This window comes from Labeo rohita, chromosome 15, assembly GCF_022985175.1.
Source record: "Labeo rohita strain BAU-BD-2019 chromosome 15, IGBB_LRoh.1.0, whole genome shotgun sequence".
In the NCBI taxonomy this organism is placed as follows: domain Eukaryota; kingdom Metazoa; phylum Chordata; class Actinopteri; order Cypriniformes; family Cyprinidae; genus Labeo; species Labeo rohita.
The window spans coordinates 37,801,133-37,825,824 of record NC_066883.1 but is presented as its reverse complement, the minus strand read 5'-3'; the positions used below and the strand labels follow the sequence as shown (position 1 = coordinate 37,825,824).

Sequence of the window (24,692 nt, the reverse complement as noted above, 5' to 3'; positions counted from 1 at the left end):
ATAATAATAATAATAATACCTTAATTTTGTAAAATAAATAAATAAATAAATAAATTTAAAAAAATAATAATTTCACAGCACATTAAAAATCTAAATATTTTTACTATTTAAAAGGTATAAGTTTCATGACTTAAATTAATTAGACATGCTTTTGAATGAAATTTAACCATTAAAACAGAAATCAGAACAATTTAAATGGAAAAAAAATAAATAAAATGGAATTTGGTTTTAATAAATAAATAAAATGGATGAAAACTGATTTCATAGGGCCCAAAAAAATTTAATGTCTGTAATATTTTTAATCATTTGTTGCTATACTGTATAAGTTTTATGATTTCAATGAATTAAAAATGCTTTTTGATTACTACAATTTAACCGAAACATTAAAACGCAATCAAGAAAAATAAAAACAGAAAAAATAAAACTGAATTTCTGAAAAATAAAATAAATGTCATGGGGACCTATACTTATAAAAAGTCAGCTCTAACCCAACTCCTAAAAGATAACTTAAAAAAAACGATTTACTTTATTTCTGAAACATTTTTACCTTCAAGGACGTCAACAAAGCAAAGTTTGATCAGATTTAGGGAACCTATGAGGACAATTTTGTGCTCGAAGAACAGCGAAGCAAACACACACACACACACACACACACACACACTAAACCAAACCCAAAGTCACAAGAGTAAAAACACAAAAGAAAACACACACGGCTCTCTTTTGCCTGTTTCCTGTGACTGCAGGCAGAACAATTCCCTTCCTCAGATCCAAACACACACACTCTCTGCGCTCTCCCACGTCGCCGATAAACTCTGGAGTGGTTCGGCTAAATTAACTATGCTAATCACGGCCGTGTCTCCGGGGATGTGAACACTAAATGGCTTTTAATCTAACGTGCCTCTGCAGACACAACAAACAAACAACAAACAACTGACACAAGCCCCGCCTCCAGCACACTCTCAGCCAATCAGAGAACATGTGGAGAACAGCAGGGCCGTTTAACCTTGACCTCTGACCTCGAGTCAACAGGGCAGCACGTGGTCAGTTTGGATTTAGATGCGCAAAGCAGATTTGGATTTAGGACGCATGTATTTCATTATTTTAGCAGTGAGACGGGCGCGTCACCTGAAGTTCGGTGCGGACGCCCACTCCAGCGCCAGACAGGCCAGATCCACAGCGGCGTAAACCAGCAGGAAGAAGATGGTGACGATACTCGCAATAGTGTTCAGCTTTCCGGAGAACAACACCAGCTGAGGAGAGAAAGAGTAGAAGATGAAGAAACAACACTTTCACCTACACTTCACTTGTGAGACGCCTTGAAACGACTATTAGAAACAGTTTTCGGTAAATTAAAATATTAAATTAAATGAAATCAAATTAATATTATAAATAAATTAAATTAATATTATAAATAAAATAAATTTAAAATTAAAAATAAAACCAATAAAATAAAATATTAGATGATATAAAAAAAATAAAAAGAAGAAAATAAAAAGAAGAAAAACCTAAAAGACTTAAAAGTTTTAAAATCTTTTTCTATTATAATATTTTTTTTCTTCAGCTTTTATTGTTTTTGTACATATATATAACAATGAAAACTGAAGATAAAAAAATGAAATACTAAAATTAAAAAAATAAATAAAAAAAAAGGTAAAAATAAAATAAAATAAAATATAATAAAAAATAATATACATTTTAAAATCTATTTATAATATACATATATACATATATATATGTATATATACACATACACACATATATATATATATATATCTACCCATCTATATATCTATAGATATATCTCAATACGTGTAATATAATAAAGAAAAATATGATGGTAAAAGCACGTAAATTTTTAAAAACCAAAAATGACAATGAAAACTAAAAATAAAAACATAAAATATACATTAAAAAAATTTATAAATTATTCATGTTGTATTTTGTTTCCTACAATAAAGATATCGTAAAAACAAAAGGACTAAAACTTGAGTTAAAAATGACAGTGAAAACCTAAAATAAAATACTATAAATTAAAACAAATATATTCATTTTAATTACACATTCAAAACATTATTGATTACAAATATTAATAAACACTATAATAGTACATGAATAACAGATAATCAAACAAAAATTACTTTGAAAAGTGAAAATATTAAAAATATTGAAAACTAAAAAAATATATATTTTTGTATATATAAATTATAAAATATATACAAATATTAGGGGTCAACCGATCATTGGCCTGACCGGTTATCGGTGCCGATATTAAGCATTTTTATGGTTATCGTATCGGTCAACTAATTTTCTGATAAAATAATTTAAAAGCATTTAAAGAGTTTTTGTCAGAGCCCTTGTTATTCTTAATTTTGACATTTATTTAAATTTTTACACCAGACATATATATCGGTTCAAAATATCGGTTATCGGTCTACTTGATCTTTAATAATCGGTATCGACCTCTAAAATATATATTTTTATATTATAAATAATAAAAACTCAAAATATTATATTTATTTATAAATATACATTAAAAAGATCCATAAATACTATAATAGTATATAAATAATACACACAGTAAATTTAAATTTTTCACATTATCTTTTAAACCGAATGTAATAACGATATGGTAAAGGATAATGAAACATGCAAATTACTAAAACCTAAATTAAAATTACAAAAGCTCAATGCAGCAACTGTTGCGTCAGGTAATGCTGGGATGCTCTAACAACCATAGAAACACACTGCACATAAATGTTGCATAAAATAGTCCATTATTTATTAGATTCACGTATATGCATCAGTACTTTCAGTATTGATCGAATGCTGCAGTGCATCGTGGGACCGTCATGTCTTGGAAGGACACGGGTGATGCTCTTTTGAGGGTTTAGGGTTTGGAACAGAGCCTTTGCTTCACTTTATTTTATTCCTCTCTCATTAAAGCGCACACACATGCGGTGTCTAACGAGTGTGTGAGTGTGTGTGTGAGCATGGCTGTAATTTAGAGTGAGTGTTATTAAGATATTGGCTGAGCATTATGCCTCATATTGAGTGCTCTTCTTTGAAGACGCTCGTATATAACACGAGACCGCTTTAAGTGTTGAGGATAAATTGTGCGTTTATGAGGCAGAACGCGGCGGCTGCGTTTCCATCCAAATTCAGGGGCGGACGCAGCAAACGCGCACGGATTTCTGACAAAAAAAGGCTTTCTGAAAGCGTCTTGTCTCTTTGGACGTCAGGACCGCGGCTGGAAAACTTCCACGGCTTTAATCTGCTGAGTCACCATCCGCTTATGAGCGCCAAACACACTGCATTGTGGGAGTTTCACCTGTTCCTTAAGCAAAGACAGTTTTTGCTTTTGCAAATCACACCGTAGAAAACAAACAAACAAAAAAAAACACTGAAATATTAAAAACATAAAATTATTGGCACTCATTATAAATGTATAAATAAAATATATATATATATATAATACTTTTTTCCCAGAACTTCAAGTTTATATCACAATACTGACATATTTTCAGTTTTCATTTTAATGTTTAGCTTACGTTGTAATAATTTTGCTATATGCTTTATGATATCTTTCTTGAATAAAATATGAAAAACATCAAGAACACTTCAAATAACAATTTTTTTTTTTAATTTCTTTAAAAAACAAATAATAATGAAAAAGTGATGGAACAAGGATGGGAAGGAGATTACAGTACAAGCACATTGTATTTTTTAATTATTATTTAAACTAAAATTACTATGAAAACAGAAAATATAAAAATAGAAATTTATTATTGTAGTATTATATATAAATTTGACATGTTAATAAATACCATAATAGTATCAGTAGTAAATAATACAGGCAATTACAAATATTAATAAATACTATAACGGTATGTAAATAACACAAACTAAAATTACATTAAAAACTGAAAATATAAAAATAGATATTTTTTAATCTAAATTCTAAAATATTAGGGGGTCGACCAATTATCATCCTGGTCAATTATCGGTGCAGATATTAAGCATTTCTATGCTTATCGGTATCTATAATTTCCACAGCTGATTTGCAGATAAAATAATTAAATTTTTGGTCAAAGCACTTGTTATTCTTAATTTTGACATAAATTTTTATTTTTACACCAGACATATATATCGGTTCAAAATATCGGTTATTGGTCTACTTGATCTGTAACAATTGGTATCTGCATCAGCCCTGAAAAACACATATCGGTCAACCCCTAAAAATATATTTCATATATTAAAATCGGTTATCGGTCGACTGATTATCATCCTGGCCTATTATCGGCGCATATATTAAGCTTTTTTTTTTGGTAATTTCCAAAATGGATTTGCCGATAAAATAATTTAAAAAAGTTTTTGTCAGAGCCCTTGTTACAGTTAAATTTGACATAAATTTTTATTTATACAACAGACATATATATCAGTTCAAAATATCGGTTATCGGTCTACTTTGATCTGTAATAATCAGTATGGACATCGGCCCTGAAAAACACATATCGGTCGGTATCGGTCATTTCCAAAAATGATTTGTAGATAAAATCATTTTAGTTTTTGTCAGAGCCCTTGTTATTCTTAATTTTGACATTAATTCTTATTTTTACACCAGACATATAATGGTTTAAATTATCGGTTATTGGTCTACTTGATCTGTAACATTCGTTACTGGTATCGGCCCTGAAAAAACACATATCGGTCGACCCCTAAAAATATATTTTATATATTGAAAATAACAAATTCAAAGAAGTTTATTAATGTATTGTTATATGTAAATTTGAAATACTCATAAATATCATAATAGTATCAGTAATAAATAATATAGGCAATTAAAAATATTAATAAATACTATAATAGCATGTAAATGACACAAACTAAAATTACACTTAAAATTGAAAATATACAAATTTAAAAATTTAAATACATATATTTTTTTTTTATCTAAAAGATAAAATATATAAAAATATCTGAGGTTGACCGATTATCGGCACAGATATTAAGCTTTTTTTTGGTTATCGGTATCGGCCATTTTCAAAACCGATTTGCCGATAAAAGAAAGTTTTTGTCAGAGTCCTTGTTATTCTAATTTTTAATTTTACATCGATCATATATATCAATATATTTTTCAAATTCAATTCCAAACAACACAATTTACATTAACTTAAAAAAAAAAATTCTTTAAAAAACTAATAATAAAGAAAAAGCAACAGAAGGATGATGGGAAGGAGATTACGGTACAAGCAAACTGTTTTTGTTTTTTTTTTTTTTTTTTTTTTTTTATTTTTTTACATTTTATGCTCAAACTAAAATTAGTATGAAAATAGAAAAATTATAAAAAATAAAACTTTATTAACGTATTTTATATATAGATTAATAAATACTATAATAGTATTAGTAGCAAAGTAAATGTTATTAATATTTTGAATTTATAGATTTTTATATTTTTTAAGTATTCTTTTTTATTTGTTTGATGAGAGAGAAAAAAGTTAGAATCGTGACACTTAAATGGAATTGCGACAAAGAAAGTCAGAATTTTGAGATTATATTTTATTTTGTCCTCTCATAATTGTAAGATAAAAAGTTGCAATTACCTTTTTTATTTTTGATTCCATGATGGAACCAAAAAATTGTGAGAAAGAAATTCAGAATTGAAATAAAAAGTCGCGATTTTTTTTTAAAATTTTAATTCCGTAGCAGAAACAGGCCTCCATAGTTCCTTGCTGTTAACTTGTAATTATTAGTGAAATTTACTATCATTTTCTGAGTCAAACGTGTTTCATCACGACTGAATGAGACGTTGATGAGAGATGCGGCTCTTTTCTGTGTGTGCGAAACGCTAATGGAGGTTATCGCAAGTTTAATAGTGCAGATCAGACAGTGTGACAAAGCATTCGCGCGCGAGCACAGGTCACCAGCGTGTGTGTGTGTGTGTGTGTTTTCTGTTCCAGGTCGTGTCATCTTGCTCTTCGAGTCTAATGGCAGCAGCTCCCTCATAATCACAAAGTATTCTGGGAGTCAAAGAACCTTTAAACCAATCAGAGACCAACGACTCCGTGACAGAGAGAGAACGAGAGAGAGAGAGAGAGAGAAACAGGAAGGTGGGGCGAGTTTCTGTTTGATGAAAAGGAAATGTGTGAGAAAATTACAAACTTTGCAATAACAGGGTATGAACATGCTAATGAGATTATGAATATGCTAATTTAGCAAAGAAATGAGAAGCATATGGCAGCTTTCACACTGTAATGTAGAGCAGGAGTTTCAATCTACTGGAAGCCAAAGATCCTCAACTATTATCGTCCTCATTTAAGGATGTTTTTCACAAAAGAAAAATTAAGGAAAATATTATTTGGATGTCAAATATGTGCAAAATATTTAGTTTCTATTAAGTTCCAGTATGGGTCTGACATTAGTTATATTAAGGTTTTTTTTCCTCAGTATAGTACTGTAGTCTGCTTTATTTATTTATTTATTTAAAATAATTTAAACTATAATTTATTTATTTTTACATAATTTCACATTTTGTTTTAATTTAAATACTTTTAAAATTCTATCATTTTTATGTAATAATTTTAACATTTTAAACCTTTAATTTTTTTTATTTAAATCTAATTTTTATTAGTTTAATATAATTTGATATATTTCTGTATATTATTCATATTATTTATTTATTTATGCATTTATTTCTCTCATTTTTATGTAATAATTTTTACGTTTTAAACCTTTAATTTCTTTATTTAAATCACATTTTTATTAGTTTAATATAATTTTATATATTTATGTATATTATTTCTATTATTTATTATTTTATGCATTTATTTATTTAAAATAATTTAAATTATTATTTATGCATTTATTTATTTCAAACTATTTAAATTCTAATTAATTTAAAAATTACGTAATTTAACATTTTAATTTAAATAATTTTAAAATTCTCTCATTTTTATATAATTTTTTAATTTTAAACCTTTAATTTTTTTATTTAAATCTCATTTTTATTAGTTTAATATAATTTTAGATATTTATGTAAGATATATTATTTCTATTATTTATTTATTTATGCATTTATTTATTTAAAATAATTTAAATTTATTATTATTACTAATAATAATAATAATAATAATAATAATAATAGGTATATTAATTATTAATTAATTCAATATTTTCACCTAATTTGTCAATGTTAATTTTTTTTAATCAAATTTTTATTTTTTTAATTTTCAATTTTTTTTTATTTTAAAAGAGATTTTGAATGCGGGTGGGGAAATTTAAAATGTGGGTCTCCGTGTGGGAGGGGCATGTTGAGTGTGGGTGGGGCATTCTATATATGGGCAAATATAAATGTGGGAGGGGCATGTTTAAAACTAAAACTCATAGTACAAAGACAGAAAATATCCATATTCATAGACGTGAGCTGATTGACAATCACTCCTGTTATTCCTAAACTCATCTGAAAGAGTCACCTGCACGAGGAACCAGGAGATCAGGACAGACACCCAGGGGTTCCCGCTGGCAGACGTGTGTTTGGCTGGAGACAGAAAACGTCCTGAGAGACAGAGAGGAGACGAGAGAATGATCCCATATGATCTCAACTCATATTTCCACATCAAACAACAGCGATCAGCAGATCAACAGCTGAAGGTGAACAAACCCACGACAGCAGGACAATCAATCACTCGCACATCCACATATTCATCCTGAGAACATTCATCCATCCAAACTCAAATTAACATGCTGAACACACACAAACACACACACACACACACACACACACACACACACAAAGTACTAAACCACATGCTTTCAGACAAAAAATGTAAACCTCATAATGTGAATCTCATAATATTAAATTGATGTTTAAAATTAGTTTTTATTTATTTATTTATTTATTTATTTATTCATTTATAATAATGATCATAATTGCAATAAATGTATTTATGATAAATTTTTATAATAATAATAACAATAATAAAGTTATTATTTTTATTGTTTTTTTATTGTTATAATTATTATTATTATCATTATAAGCTTTTTTGCAGAACTGTAATTAGAATTTGGGTTAAATGTGTTGAAATGTCATGAAGAAAATACAAACTGTTTTTCCTAATGTTGTCAGTAATTTACACTGTATAATTTACATATAATTTAGTATATTTTAATAATTGTATTAATTAATTAATTATTATTAATTAGTTAAATTATTATTTATTATTTTAATAATAATAATAATCATAATTATATATATATATATATATATATATAAGGTTAAATATGTTGAAATGTAATAATAATAATAATAATAATAATAATAATATAATATAATAAGCAAAATATATATTTTATTTATATTTTATTAATATAAATATTAGATATCAAATTATTATTTATTTATATTAATTTAAGAATATTAATATTATTTATATAAATTAAATATTAAATATTATATCTATAATGTACTTATAGTTCAGTATATTTTAATTTTATTAATTAAATTATTATTTATTATTTTAATAATAATAATAATAATAATAATAATAATAATAATAATATAAAAATCAAGAGTACCATCTAATAAGGCTATCATTGTTTAAAAACATTGTTTAAATGTATTTATTTACAATTTAATAATAATAATAATAATAATAATAATAATCAGAATTTTTTTCATAACTGTAATAAGAGTTTGGAGGTTAAATGTGTTAGAAACGTCATGAATAAAATACAAAATCCCCAATGTTTTTTTCCAATACTTTACAATTGCATTAATTACATTATAATTTATTTTCAATAATAATAATAATAATAATAATAATTATTATTATTACTATTATTATATGATAAAAATCAAGAGTACAACCTAATAAAACATTGTTGAAAAAAAAAAATATATATATATATAAACAATAATAATAATAATAATAATAAAAATATGCAGAATCTATATTTTATTTTATTTATTTATTTATTTTTGCATTACGGTAATACGAGTTTGGTGGTTAAACGTGTTGAAATGTCATGAATAAAATACAAAATCCTCAATGTTTTTTTTTCCTTCAATAGTTTATATTTTATAATGTACATATAATTTAGTATATTTTATTATTTACACATAAATTAAATGTTATAATTTCTTCTTTATATTTTTCCATTTGATTCACTCAAACAGGCAGCTCCTCCAAACTCCCATCAGAGTTTACAAATGTTTATGTAAATCTGTCATTAGGTCTCATTAGGGGGTGAGGAAACTTCAATAAGGTTATGATTAACGAGAACACGGCGGTTTATAAGTGACATAATGGCGTGTGTCGTTTTGACTGACAGACGAGACGATTACGAGCGTTTGCGTGCGTCTGCGTCGCCTCACCGAACAGGTCGTCCCGGGCCAGAGCGTAGAGGATTCTGGACGCTCCGATCAGGTTACTCATGGCAGCCGAGAGCGTGGAGGAATAAACGCCGATCGTCACGAACGGATGCCACACGTTGATGTCTGTGAGGAAACCGTAATCCTGCTGCAGGAGGATCCTGGACACAAAACAGACAAAACAGACAAAACAGCCACATTTCAGATTCACACCGGTAACATGATACTGAACAAATATATTATTATTATTCATCTTCTGACACAAACATTTATGACTCTGTTTGCTCTAAAGTTTTCATATGATATATTTATCTGCTAAAATATTTATCTACTATAACAAAACATGGTATAAACATGCTAAAACGTGTTAAAAATTAAGATTTAAAAAAAAAAAAAAAAAACAAACAAACAAAAAAAAAAATTTATATATTAACTTTTATATATTAACAAAAAAAAAAAAAAAAAAAAAAAAAACCTGGGCAACTAACGGAAGTAAATAAGTTTAAGTTTAATTGCTAAAATTACTAAAATTTAAACTAAATTTAAATGCATAGAAATCTCCCAAAAATTGATTTAAATAAGATAAAAATATTACAAATAAAGTTTTGTTTTAAACATGCTATCTATTTCAGTGTTAATATGGTTAATAAAACCAACTAAAAGAGAAATAAAATAAAATAAAATAAAAATATAATTATTACATGGTAAACTAAAACGACTAAAACATTTCCAGTAACTGAAATAAAAGTAAAATAAAATTATTATAAATTAATTCATTAATATTATTATTAATTTTAGATAAAACTTAAATTAATAAATGACAATAAATATGTTTATTGACATGAACGTTTAATGAATAACTAAAAAAATGGGCTAAAATAATAATAACAAAAAAACACTTAAAATGGAAAAACACAGGAATATAATGATAAAAATAAATAAATAAATAATTTGAAAAAATTAAAAATACTGTGATAGCACATAAATAATAAAACACGGATCTGTTTAGACTATAAACTGAATGACATTTTAAAACTTTAAAGTCAAAACTTAATTTAAATAACATTCAAATATTTAAATAAAATATAATTTTTTTTGAACATTTAATTGAAAAAAACAGGAATATAATAAAAAAAATAGAAATTCATGTTTAATGAACATCTAAATAAATGAGCTGAAATAATAAAAATCACTTAAAACCAAAAAACACCAGAAAATAATAATAATAATAATAATAATAATAATAATAATAATAATAATAATAATAATAATGAAAAAGCACAAAAAAAACTAAAATTAAAACTGAATTCTACAGTATGACTGTATGTTTACAGACCAGAAAAAAAAAATGTCTAAACAAGCCCTAAAAACAGCCAATAAAATAAAATAACATAAAATGTTTAAATAAAAAAAATATTGTTTTTGTTGTCACCCATAAAAATAGACAACAGCAATAAAAAAAATAAAATTAAATTAATGTCTAAATCACCCATAAAAATAGACAACAGCCAATAAAATAAAATAAAAAATAAATTAAAATAAAATAAAAAATGTTTAAATAAAAAAAAATACTGTTTTTGTTGTCACCCATAAAAAAAACGACAACAGCAATAAAATAAATTAAATTAAATTAATGTCTAAATCACCCATTAAAATAGAAAACAGCCAATAAAATAAAATAAAATAAACGTTTAAATCAAAAAATACATTTTTGTTGCCACCCATAAAAATAGACAGCAGCAATAAAATAAATAAACTTAAATAAACTTAAATTAATGCCTGAATCACCCATAAAAATAGACAACAGCCAATAAAATAAATTAAATTCAATTAAATTAATGTCTAAATCAAAAAGAATTGTCACCCATAAAAATAGACAACAGACAAATAGACAAATTCTATAAAAATACAAGGTACTTAAAAAATTCAAAATACTGTAATAGTACATAAATAATAAAACACTGATCTGTTTAGACTATAAACTGAATGACTTTAAAATCTTCCAAGATTTTAAAACTTCAAAAGTCAAAACTTAATTTAAATAAGATTAAAATATTTAAATAAAATAATTTTTTAAACATAACAAAAAAAAAATTGTATTTTGGACCCCACTGAGTTTAACTGCATTGCCAAATGTACTAAATATCTCCAGAATCAAACAACAGGTTGCCGTTTTGTGTGGTTGAGACTCTTCTCACGTGTTTGTTCGGCTCCAGCGGCTTTAATAGGCATCATCGCAGCTCTATTAAGTATTATACAGACCCACTGCACATCTGAACACACAATTATTCCATCTCTGTCTCTCACACACGTACAGACTAAAGACGCCAGTTAACAAGTCCGTACCGAATAGAAAATGTCAATCGTCCGTCCATCCGTGCGCTCCGTATCTTTTATTAGGTATTAATTCTGCTGACGGGAACCGAATGAATGTAAATACTGACAGCTGCAAACAAACACAACTATTAGAAAAGCAGAGAAAGAGAGACAGACACGTCATTCTCTTCCTCGCTATCGATCGGAGACGCGCAAACATTAATGGGCCGAACGGCACGAATGAAATGACTTCTGATGGCTGGAAAGACACAAAATAAGAGACACCACTCATAAACCAGTTCAGCACAATACAACTGGTAATCGCTGCAGAACTAGTTTACAGCAGCAGGTGAGTTAAGAGAGACAAAGTTAGGAAAACAAAAACTCACTTTTAACGTGCTGAACACACGCAGGATAAATTACTACAGACTGTATGTTTACAGACCAGAACAAAAAAGAATGTTAAATTAATGTTTAAATCACCCATGAAAACAAACAGCCAATAAAATAAAATAAAATAAATAAAATAAATGTTTAAATAAAAAAATAATAAACCCATAAAAATAGACAGCAGCAATAAAATAAATACAGTGAAATAAAATTAATGTCTAAATCACCCATAAAAATAGACAACAGCCAATAAAATAAAATAAAAAATGTTTAAATGAAAAAATATATTACTTTTGTTGTCACCCATAAAAATATACAACAGCAATAAAATAAATAAAATTAAATAAAATAAATGTCTAAATCACACATAAAATAGACAACAGCAAATGAAATAAAATAAAATAAAATAAAATAAAATAAATAAAATTTTGTTGTTACCCATAAAAATAGACAACAGCAATAAAATAAAAAAATAAAATAAATGTCTGAATCACCCATAAAAATAGACAACAGACAATAAATTAAATTAAATTAAATTAAATTAAATTAATTAAAGTCTAAATCAAAAAGAATGGTCACCCATAAAAAGACAACTATAGAATAAAATAAAATAAAATAAAATTGTCTAAATCACCCCTAAAAATAGACAACACCCAAAATTTGTACAAAGAAAATTAAGTTTTTTGTACTTTGAGATTTTTTTGGACAATTCTAAAATTAAAACACATACTATAAAATTATTTTTTAGTACAAAAAAAAACAAAAAAACAAACAAATGAAAAGCAGCCATGATTCTTTTTAAATGCATGTCTAAATAACCAATAAAAATAAAAAACAATAAAAATAAAAAACAACAAATAAAATAAAATAAAATAAAATAAAATAAAATAAAATAAAATAAAATAAAATAAAATAAAATAAAGATTTGTACAAAAAAAAAAACAATTAAGCCAAATTTTTGAAATTTGTTTTTGTACTTTGACATTTTGGACAATGTTAAAATTAAAACAATATATATAAACCAGAAAATTCAACAAAAAAAAAAAAATTATATATATATATATATATATATTAAAAAATTAACAGTATATCAACAAAACTACTAAAAAAACACTAGTCAATTATCTTCTTCATTAATTAATTAATGTGCAAAAATGAGTTTGTATCACTCTCATTAACAACTTTAACATTTAGCAACTGCAGCCCTACTGAAGCCAATCATCTTCAGTGTGTCATTAATAATGTAATATGGGCGTGTCCAGAGAGCAATAAAGATGAGATTATTTCAACTTTATGCAAATGAGCTGAGCAGTCATGTGATACGTCCACAACCAATAGGAATAAAGACAACAGCGGTAACATTAGTTAATCACGCATTCTTACTAAAGCAGACTCGTTTGTAGGCGTTTGTGACATATTCAATGCTACGGTCAGGTGAGGCGTCCATCAATAACATTGGGTCATCCGGCGCTCCGAACGACCAGAATAAAGGATCTGTGACCTCCAGCGAGCGTGTGAACGGCAGGCCAGAGTGAGAGACGCGGCTCTTGAGTTAAACGCTCCTCTGAGACGAGAGAGCAGGATCATTAAAAACGATCGATAGCTAACAAGCCCCGCTCACGTCCCTCCGTCTCTAGCACTCCATCCCTCCTCAAAACAGCACTGTCTTATACAGTAGACTGAAGAAAAACGCCTGTTAACACCTAAACATCTTTTTCAAAACGTTCAATTTAAAGGGAGTTTTCTTGATCTTTCAGAAATAAAACTTATTGTCATTAAACAAACTCAACATGCATTTATCCAAAAAATAATTATTTATTCACAATAAACACAAAAAGGCAAACCGAACATCACGAACATCAACCAGGGTTATTATAGTTAACTAAAACTAAAAACGTAAAAAAAAAACTAAAATAAAATAATTGTTAATTGAAATAAAATAAAATATAAAAATAATACAAACAAAATAAAAACACACAATAACATTACTAAAACTTTTTTTATTAAATATTTTATTTTGAATTTATTAAAACAACTAAAACTGAAATAAAAATTAATTTTTAATTATTTATATATGTATAAAATAAAATAAATAATAAAAAAATTACTGTATCTGAAAACAAATATAATTAGATTATTGTCATTAAATTTTACATTTACATTTTTACGTTTACATTTTTACTAAAACAACTAAAACTAAAATGAAATAAATTAAAATATATATAGATATATTTAAAAAAAAATCTAATCAAAATAACAAAACAAAAACATAATAAAATTACTAAAACTTTTACTAAAATAAAAAAAATACAACAAATGAATAAAAAAAAATAAATTAATTAAAAAAAAAAAATTATTACACATTCAGATCTTTCTGATGAATATTAAACTTAAAATTAGTGGCTTTGGTTTAAACATTTTTAAAATGTAAAAAAAATGTACCATATCTGACAATAAAAATATTATTAGATTATTGTCATTAAATGAAATAATTTTTCATTTAGTTTAAACTTTTACTAGAACAACTAAAACTGAAATGAAAATTAATTAAAAAATATATAGACATATTAAAATAAAACTAATCAAAATAAAACAAAAACACACAAACTAATAAAAATAAATAAAATTCAATTTTATTAAAAATTAAACTTAGAAATTAGTGGCTTTAGTTTAAAAAATGTTAAAGTTTTTTTTTTTTTTTTTAAATGTTTTGTATCTGACAACAAAAAGATTATTAGATTATTGTCATTAAATTATAGTTTAATTATAACATTGCGCCTTAATCATAACATATGCAATAAGCTATAAAAAAACAGAAATGTTTTTATATTATATACAAGCTGTAAAATAACTTAACCAAGGAAGTAATAAAAATACATTAAATTAAAAAAGACCTTTTTAAATTATATATATAATATATATAATTATGCTAAAAAAATTAAGCTTTGATCTCAGAAACAAATTATATTTCAACAGATATTCACACAGAAAACAGCTGTTTACATTCTAAAAATATATCAGTATTTTTACTGTATTTTTGATCAAACAAATGCAGCTTTGGTGAGCTTATTTTACTTTCGAATGCTCTTTTATGTGACTAACTAAAGTACAAATGGCATCTGCCTTTATAGATGAGATCAAGACTGATAAACAATGAGAACGAGAGGTGAAAGTTGATCATCTGCAGTCGTGAGATACACAACAGAAGAAGAAACAGATGAAACACGACTCACAAACACTGACAGACGGACAGACGCTCAGGGGTTTCTCTCTCACCGCGCTGCCACAAAAGACAAATGACAGATTTAAACTAATACAATTAAACACTGAATGAACAAAATGAACACACACTACAACTGACTGACAGTCCTGGACAAACACACACACACACACACACACACATTTTAATTCACTATGGGTTTCTCTTTCCATCAAACACACCACGTTTGGCTTCAGCAACTGGTTTCCAATCAGTGCTGAGTCATTTATCGTCATCATCATCATCATCATCATCATGACCAACAGGCTATTTACTGTAATACAAAAGGTTGTTTCTGCTACTGTGCCTTTAAGAGTCACTCTACATGTCGTTCTGTATGCAAATGAGCTCTGCTCTGATTGGTTCTGAACGTAAAAGAGCAACACTGACAAGTTGTGGTTTTGTTTCTGATCACACAAATATGGCAGTTTATTACAGCCACAGAATAAAAAATATATTTTTATCTCAACATTCTGACTTTTTCCCCTCATGATTGCAAGATTATATCTCAAAACTCTGACTTTTTTTCTCAAAATTGTGAGAAAAAAGTCTGAATTCTTGCTGCCACCAAATAAAAAAGAAAAAAATTAAAGGTAATTGCTGCTTTTATATTTCACAATTCTGACTTTTTTCTTAAAATTGTGAGGGTAAAATCTGATTTGTTTCCACCATGGAATAAAAAATAAAACAATGAAGTTTTTTTTTCTTACATTTGCAAATTTATAGCTCACAATTCTGACTTTTCTTCTCAAAATTGAGAGTTTATATCTCAAAATTCAGACTCTTTTTCTCAAAATTGTGAAAAAAGTCTGAATTGTTGCTGCCAACAAATAAAAAATTAAAGGTAATTATGACTTTTATGTCTCACAATTCTGACTTTTTTTCTCAAAATTGAGAGTTTATCTCTCAAAATTCAGGAAAAAAATTCTGAATTATTCCTGCCATCAAATAAAAAATTATTTTTATTTGTTGGGGTTTTTTTTTGTAATTGCAACTTTTTATCTTACAAACCATACTTTTCAGAATTGCAAATTTCGATCTCACAATTCGGATATTTTTTCTCTAAATCGAGAGGATTTTTTTTTTCAAAATTGCGAGAAAAATTCAGAATTGTTCCTGCCATCTAATTAAAAATTAAATGTAATTATGACTTTTATATCCCGCAATTCTGACTTTTTCCCAAAACTGAGAGGGAAAAAAATTTGGATTTATTTCCGCCATGAAAAAAAAAAAAATGTAAGTTTATAGCTCACAATTCTGACTCCTTCACATAATTGCAAGGAAAAAGTCTAAATCACTTCTGAATAAAAAAAAAAAATTAACATTTTTATCTCACAAATCTGGCCTTTTTTTTTTTTTGCAATTGCAATTTTTTGATCTTACAAGCCATACTTGTTTATAATTCTGTGTTTCAATCTTGCAATTCCACAAGAACACACAAAAAAGCTGAGATATAAACTCAGAATTGTGTGAAAATAATTTCGAGATAAAAAGTTGCAGTTTACTTTTTTTTTTTTAAGTACAACACATTTACACGGCTGTTGTGATGCTCATCTTACGTCAGAGTCGTTCAAAAGATTCAGAATGAGTCATTTCTGCTGCTTAATTTCAATAAAAGCATTTTTCTTCCTGTGCGTAGGACGTTTTGCAACTTACAGTACGTTTTCATTGTGCAGTGAACTCTTTTATTTTAAAAGATCAAGAACAATTTGACTTCTCCAGATGTGACCTTTAAAAATATTTCTCAATATTTCTCCTGCAATTCTTAACACACGAAAGCATCAGCTCTCTTATTTTCATTATAAGCACCTTATGTGTGTTTGTGGGCGTTTTAGTGTCGTACTGCCATCTGCTGGTCACTCAAAGCGCTGCATTTTAGCTCCACTGACACAAATAGTCTTACTTTCACTTGATTAGGTGAATTAATCCTTAATGTAGGACCACCCGCCTCCTCTGTTGTCATGGCGACGGGCAGAGGGTCTCCACGGCGACCAGCGTTCAGCATTTTTGAATGACAGTGATGGGAAGCTGATTGATGGCTTTAATAATAACAAAAAAAGGATTTTTAATCTCTAATGCTGATGTAATTTAATTCCTCTAATCAAACCCTAAACCATCTCTTTCTCTCTCTTATTCAGAACATATAAAGTCTGCTTTTCAAAATTAATAATTACAGACAAGATTGATTGAATCGCTTCAGGGGTCTCACTTAAAAATCACGTTTTAGGCCTGTATGTGATGATTTACAGACATTAAACAGCCACTTTTTCAAACTTCCTGGTGTTCCTTGCAGTAAATTTTAGGATGGAAAGCTGCACTTAAATCAAGGTTATCATTGTTAACTAAAATTAAAACAAAGATTATTTGAAATAATTTGAAATAAAATAAACAATAAATAAAATATATTTCAAAAAACTAAACTTATTAAAATTTCATCTAGCTGGAATAACAACATTTCTCATTTGCATTTAGTTTAACTTAACGTGCTAAAAATAAACTAAATTTAAATAAAAATTTGAAAATAATAGACATAAAACTAGATATGAACATATAATATCTAATATAAAAACACTTAAATGACAAAAACACACAATTACTAAAATGCCAACAAATGAAAATGTAAAATAAACCAATTAAATTAATTTATTAAAATAAAATAAAGCTACTTCAAAATATTAAATACGAAAACTATATTAGTAAATTTTAGCAAGTTTTAGGAGTAAAAACTGCATTTAAATCGGGGACATAAAACATAAAGACAACTTTTTTCGTTACTTGAAATAAAATGTTAAATAAAATGTATTTAAAGATAATATTTATGTTTAACTTGTACCAAAATACAATATATAAACGTATTTTTAAAAAATATTAATAATAATAATAATAATAATAATGTTAACAAACTGAAATAAAAACAGAAAATACAAACTAATTCAATAAAAATAAAAACATTTAAAAAACCTATAATAGTATGACGATACTTAAATAACACTGATTTAAAAGCAGAGTAGACAGAAATTTAGCTGGACATCAGATCAGACTTAAGACGATTTCATATCTTTCTCTGTCATTTAACAGAAGAATCTTTCTTTCCATAAACCTCAAGTTCTCATACACATTCACTCAAACACACAGACACTCACACACTCTTTCCTCATGCACATCATGTGAGGCACATGTGATCCAGCCATCATGAGGCCACATCCCTAATTACGACAAAAAAAAGATCATGCAAGTAAAAAAAAAAGCTGACATGCCTTACAAGCTACAGACATGAGCATTCAAACTGAATTGTGTTCAACTGAATTTAACTGCATGCAGTCTGAATTCTTTCTGTTTCGAAATGCCAGGAATGTCATGTGATCTCAATCACACTTCTGCTTGCTTTTACACACACACACAATCCAGCTTTCAGAGCCGTTTAAGTCTGTGTAATACACGTCAGTTTTTGCCCAAAACTTCCCAAGGTTTCAACAGTCTTACTTTCACTTTCATTATTTCATCTGTTGACTTCATTCTATTCTGTGTGCGTGTGTGTGTGTGTGTTACCGGTCACAGGTGCAGGAGATCAGCAAACTCAGTAGGATGTAGATGATAAAGGTGAAGATGACAGCTGTGATGGTTCCACGAGGAATGGAGTAGCTCGGGTTCTTCAGATCACCTTAAACACACACGCCAATACATTTTATCTTAAAACACAACACTACATGTACAAGGAAAAAAGCACCTAACAAATAGATTTCAACATACTTTCTCAGTTAAATGATTACATTAACAACTGCAAACATGATTTGTATTACAAGTTTTCTTAAATGTTATATTTAAATAAGGCAAATAAGGCATTTTCTAATTACACTTACACTAATTTGCACACATTTCCAAAACATTAATCTGAACACTGGATAAAGCCAGGCTCAAAATTCTTGTTTGATTTTGTTGACATGTTAGAATTAAAGGTTTTTACTGTAGGGATTTTGGATTTCTCTTTTTATCACTTCATAAATTAAAAAATATTGTCAAAAGACAGAAAAAATTTTAGGAATAAAATGTTATATGAATCAGTGTGAATGATATATGAACAATCCCCTCAGTAAAAAAATCAGAACATACAGAGGAATAAAACTCTAAGTTTTGGTTAATGTAAGTGCTGCTGAATTGGAGAAACAAACTCATTTTGAGAAAACAGATAAAGTGCAATAATAAATGCAATAATAAAACCATGTGAATGATATATGTACAAACTGCTCAGTAAAAGTCTTCAGAACATTGATATGAATAAAACTAAGTTCTGCTGAAGTGGAGAAACAAACTCACCACCTTTGAAGATATGCATTTTCACCATGTTTTTAGGAATAAAATGTTCTACAAATAAGTGTCAATGATTTATGAACAAACGCTTCAGTAAAAACCTTCAGAATATAGAAAGGAATAAAACGTTTTGGTGTATGTAAGTGCTGCTAAAGTGGAGAAACAAATTCATTTTGAGAAAACGCCCTTTAAAGATATATAATTTAAATCTATAGATAGATAAATAGATAAGAAGTGCAACAACAAAACCATGTGAATGATATATGAACAAACCCATCAGTAAAAACTATCAGAATATAGATATGAATAAAGCTCTAAGTTTTGGTGTTTGTAAGTGCTGCTGAAGTGGAGAAACAAATTCACCACCTTTGAAAATATGCATTTTCACCATGTTTTTAGGAATAAAATGTTCTACAAATAAGTGTGAATGATTTATGAACAAACCTTTCTATAAAAACCTTCAGAATATAGAGTGGACTAAAACTCTAAGTTTTGGTGTATGTAAGTCCTGCTGAAGTGGAGATAAAAACTCACAATCTTTAAAGTTTTGCTTTTTTATCATGTTTTTAGGTATAAAATGTTCTACAAATAAGTGTGAATGATTTATGAACAACCCCTTCTATAAAAACCTTCAGAATATAGAGAAGAATAAAACTCTAAGTTTTGGTGTATGTACGTGCTGCTGAAGTGGAGAAAAAACTCTTTAAAGATATGTATTGTAACTGAAATCTACAGACGCAAAAAGATAAAGTGCAATAAACGTTTTTTTTTTCTCACTAGTCTGAAACAGCAAACAGTTGTTCTTAAAGTTCATAATCACTTTCAGGAAAATGTTTTTAAATAAAGACTGAAAAGTTTTGGGAAGCTCAATGGTGGCAATGTTGGTGATATAGTTTATTTACAGCCTACTTTTAGCTTTTTACTTCTGTTAATTGCAAACAAGCTTAAAAATGCATACAAGTTGTGTTAATTTGTGAAGATTATCATGATAAACAAAATGTGTAAGAATCATAAACCTTTGATCTTATTTTCTGCAATAATCCAAAAGCCAGTGGAATAATCCTATTGGGTTTTTGTCGAGGGAACCAGAGCAATGGTTTTTATTCACTACTGAACACACTTAACAACCTGCACACAATAATTCAGTCTAACAAACATTACAAAACACAAAAAAAGCTTACAAACTCCATTAAAAAGCAATAAACAGTCCAGTAAACTCAACACCCACCAGACATGTTGGATCCAGCCATGATTCCAGTGCAGCCGTTAAACATCACCGCAAAAACAGTGGCAAAAGACATCATGGTTCCGGTGGTGTAGTCCACTGTGTAGGCAGCTAAACACACACACACACACACACACACACACACAATTAACGGTCTTAGAATTCTGCAACCCAGCAATTAAGTTAATAATCATGATGATTACATTCACATTTATATTTATGCATTTAGCTTTTTTCCAAAACCACTTACAAAGGAGGTACAAAAGCAATTTGGAGAAGAACAAAAAAAAAAAAAAAAAAAAAAAAAAAAAAAAAAAAGTATGATGTTCAGTGCTTGGCTTATTAGAGAAATAGATTAGCATGCAAGCTAGAGAAGAGGAGAAATGCAGAGAGATGCAAGAGCTTATGTTTATAATAACTACACATAGATTTAAATGTTTGAGTTAAAAGAGACATGGAAGAGAAAACATAAGCTAAAAATGAAAAATACTTCTATAACACTTACGAAACTTAGTAAATGTTATTTACTAATACATGTTTAAAATCATAAAAGTTAACACATTTTATAAAGTAAAAATAATTAAAATATAATTTAATTAAAATCATAATATTAATTAACTATATACTTACTTTAGGGTTAAGGTTAGGGTTTGGTTTAGGGTAAGTTATTTGTAATTATGCATAATTCAGTGTTATTACTACAGTAAGTACATGTAACATGTTACATCTTGTTACTAATATACTAATTTTTACTTAATGTTAGCTGATGATCTCATGACATGTTGACAAAAAATTAATAATTATTAACAATAATAATAATAATTATTATTATTATTATTATTATTATTATCATCATCATCATCATCATCTTATATATAATATTTATATATTAATATTTTTTAGAATTTATATCTATATTTTCATTCCAATTTTTGTTTTTATTTTACATTTTTTATTTTAATTTTACATTTTTATGATCAATTTAAATGATCAACTTTTCACCAACTTACAATGTTGGACACCTTAGTGTAACTAAATTGAAAACATTAAAAAAAAAATTTAATTAATTTTTTTTCACTACAAAAGTGGTGTTAAATCTTTAGTTTCACTACTTTAATAGTGACACTAATATGAGAAGAGTTGATCTAGTGTCACGTTGCTAAAAACGTGCTTAGGTTTTAATAAACTAGCTGCTTTTAGTTACTGTAGCTACTGATAACATGCATTTTACACGTCACAATCAGCTTGGTTAATCATGAAGCTGGTTATTTAATATCAAGTTAATGCAGCGGTTTCTTTATTCAGGAAACGGCCTTTGGTCTTTTACGGAAGTGTGCACGTCCCACTTCTCTGTTCTCTAATCAGACATGATGCCAAATACTAAAAGCTGGTTACACATTAAAACCCATCGTAACGTCTCTCACCTTGCACATTTCCCAACAGCGTGTCTAACTTGAAGCCGGTGAAGTTGGCGCTCGTCGGGGTAAGCGAGGAGTTTCTATGGCCGGGCAGCAGGACGGTTCGAAACGGCACGATGAAGAAACTGATGAAGATGGTCACCAAAACCACAATGACGATGATGAAGATGAGGAAGGTGGCTTTAGCGTAGATATGAGCCCCAATCAGACACACGAACACACAAAGCAGCAGAATCACCGTCCCGTACAGCAGAGACCACCAGTAACCCATCGGCAGACCCGCGACCTTAGAGCCAGTCAGCGTCGAGCCGTCTGAAACAAAACATAAAAATACTCACTCAAATTAATCTTGTCGAAATAGCGTCATTTTTAATTTAACTATTCATTTTATTTATTTGTCATTTTTGGAAAATAATAAATAAATAAATAGATAAACTGAAATTAATAAATAAATGTATACTTTTATTTAAATTAAATTAATAGGCATTGATGCTAGGGAAAAAAAATAAAATAAAATAAACATAAATATTTTTAAAATTCATTTAATTGCAATAAAAATAAATAAATAAATAAATAAATAAATAAACTAACTAAAAAGAAAAAAAAAAATATATATATATATATATATATATATATATATATATATATATATTTTTTTTTTTGGGGATTTATTTAATTGCAGTAAATAGCCATTGATGCTGAAAAAACTAAACGAAAAAATAATAATAATAAACTGAAATAAATAAATAAACAGCTTTATCCTTTTAGTTAACTGGAATTAATAGCTTTGGTGCTGGAAAAAATACACACCTAAACTAAACTAAACTAACCTAAACTAAACTAAACTAAACTAAACTAAACTTAAATTAAATTTAATTTAATTTAATAACATATTTTTAGTCATTTGTTTAACTGAAATTAATAGGCAAAAAAAACTATTAAACGAATTAAACGAATTAAACTTTTTTTTAATTCGTTTAATTGCAATATAAATAAATAAATAAATAAATTTAATTGCAATTAATAGCCATCAATGCTGGAAAAATACAAACCAAAAATAAATAAATAAATAAATAAACTGCAATGAATAAATAAACTTTTTTATTTGTATTTGATTGCAATTAATAGTACTGATGCTGGAAAAAATACAAACCAAAGATATATAAATATATAAAATAAAATATATTTTCTAATTTATTTATTTAACTGAAATGCATATGCACTGATACTGGAATAAAAAAGGGTAAAAAATAAACAAACAAACAAACAAACAAATAAACTAAAAATATATATTCATTTATTTAATTGCAATAAATAGCCACTGATGCTGAAAAAAACTATAAATAAATAAATAAATAAATAAACAGACATACTAAAATTAATAAATATTTGTATTGTTTTATTTAATTGCAATTAACTGAAATACATTGAAGTACTAAAATTATTAAAATTGAATCAAAAAATGAACACAGAAATTAAAAAAAAAAAAGAAAAAGAAAAAGCCGAAAGCAAAATGACTAAATCTTAAACTAAATTTAAAATGAAAATTGAAAATAGAAAAATAAGAGCCAATTCAAAATATTAATACATACTTTAACAGTATTTAAATAATAACACTGAATACTGTAACATGGCTTATGGTTCAAAAAGTATACTTATTTGGTAAAAAAAAAAAAAAAAAAAAAAAAAAAAAAAAAGTTTTTAATTTTGGTTTTGTTTTAGTTTGGCAGCCACATTTAGCCAATGAGATTTACATTGCTTTCAACGTGAAGATGATCAATTCATGCATTCCCTGGGACTCGAACCCATGACCTTGGCAATGCAAGCACCATGCAAAATAACACACTGCCATCAAAATGAGACTAAACCACTTACGCAGAGTGGATTTATTAAATAATGTTGTTTTGTCAGGCTAATTGAACTCATACTGTGACCCCTCCATATGTCAATGGGATCATGCAAACCTATATAATTAATGTAAACAAACATGCACACGCTACCTTCAGGAATCCCAAAGGTTGTGAGAACCGCCTCCACCAGTCCCAGCACGTAGAGGGCGCTGCCGCACACGTTCGCCAGGAAGAACATGATGCCGATGCTTCCGCCGAACTCTGGGCCGAGAGCACGACTGATCATGTCTGAAAACAACACAGCTAAGGAAATAAACAACAGGACGACCCATGCACGCATTTATGTTTGTGTTCGCGTGATTTCAGGATACAATATGCTCCTCCGGCATCCAGCGCTCCGTTAGTGGAGATCGCACACACCGACAGAACCGTCATACTGATGATGAAATACGCCACCAGCAGCATCGCTATAGTCTGATACAGACCACACTGACCCACAACAAAACCTGCAACACAAAACATACATGACAAACATGATAAAAGCAATAGTTTGACCAAA

The 24,692-nt window shown here is 27.5% G+C and overlaps 1 protein-coding gene across 2 annotated transcripts in view; it reads right to left on the bottom strand.

The window, feature by feature from the left end:
* Window positions 1–24,692, bottom strand: part of zgc:153039 (uncharacterized protein LOC767698 homolog) — a 48,819-nt gene that overhangs the window by 16,665 nt on the left and 7,462 nt on the right. For both annotated transcript variants that reach the window (XM_051129368.1, XM_051129369.1), the window contains exons 2-9: window positions 24,505–24,639; window positions 24,284–24,421; window positions 22,290–22,595; window positions 20,869–20,976; window positions 18,882–18,993; window positions 9,371–9,528; window positions 7,470–7,552; window positions 1,126–1,250 (exon numbers count right to left, since the gene is read on the bottom strand). In XM_051129368.1, coding sequence (XP_050985325.1) covers window positions 1,126–1,250; window positions 7,470–7,552; window positions 9,371–9,528; window positions 18,882–18,993; window positions 20,869–20,976; window positions 22,290–22,595; window positions 24,284–24,421; window positions 24,505–24,639 — 1,165 coding nt within the window. The remainder of the gene's footprint in view (window positions 1–1,125; window positions 1,251–7,469; window positions 7,553–9,370; window positions 9,529–18,881; window positions 18,994–20,868; window positions 20,977–22,289; window positions 22,596–24,283; window positions 24,422–24,504; window positions 24,640–24,692) is intronic.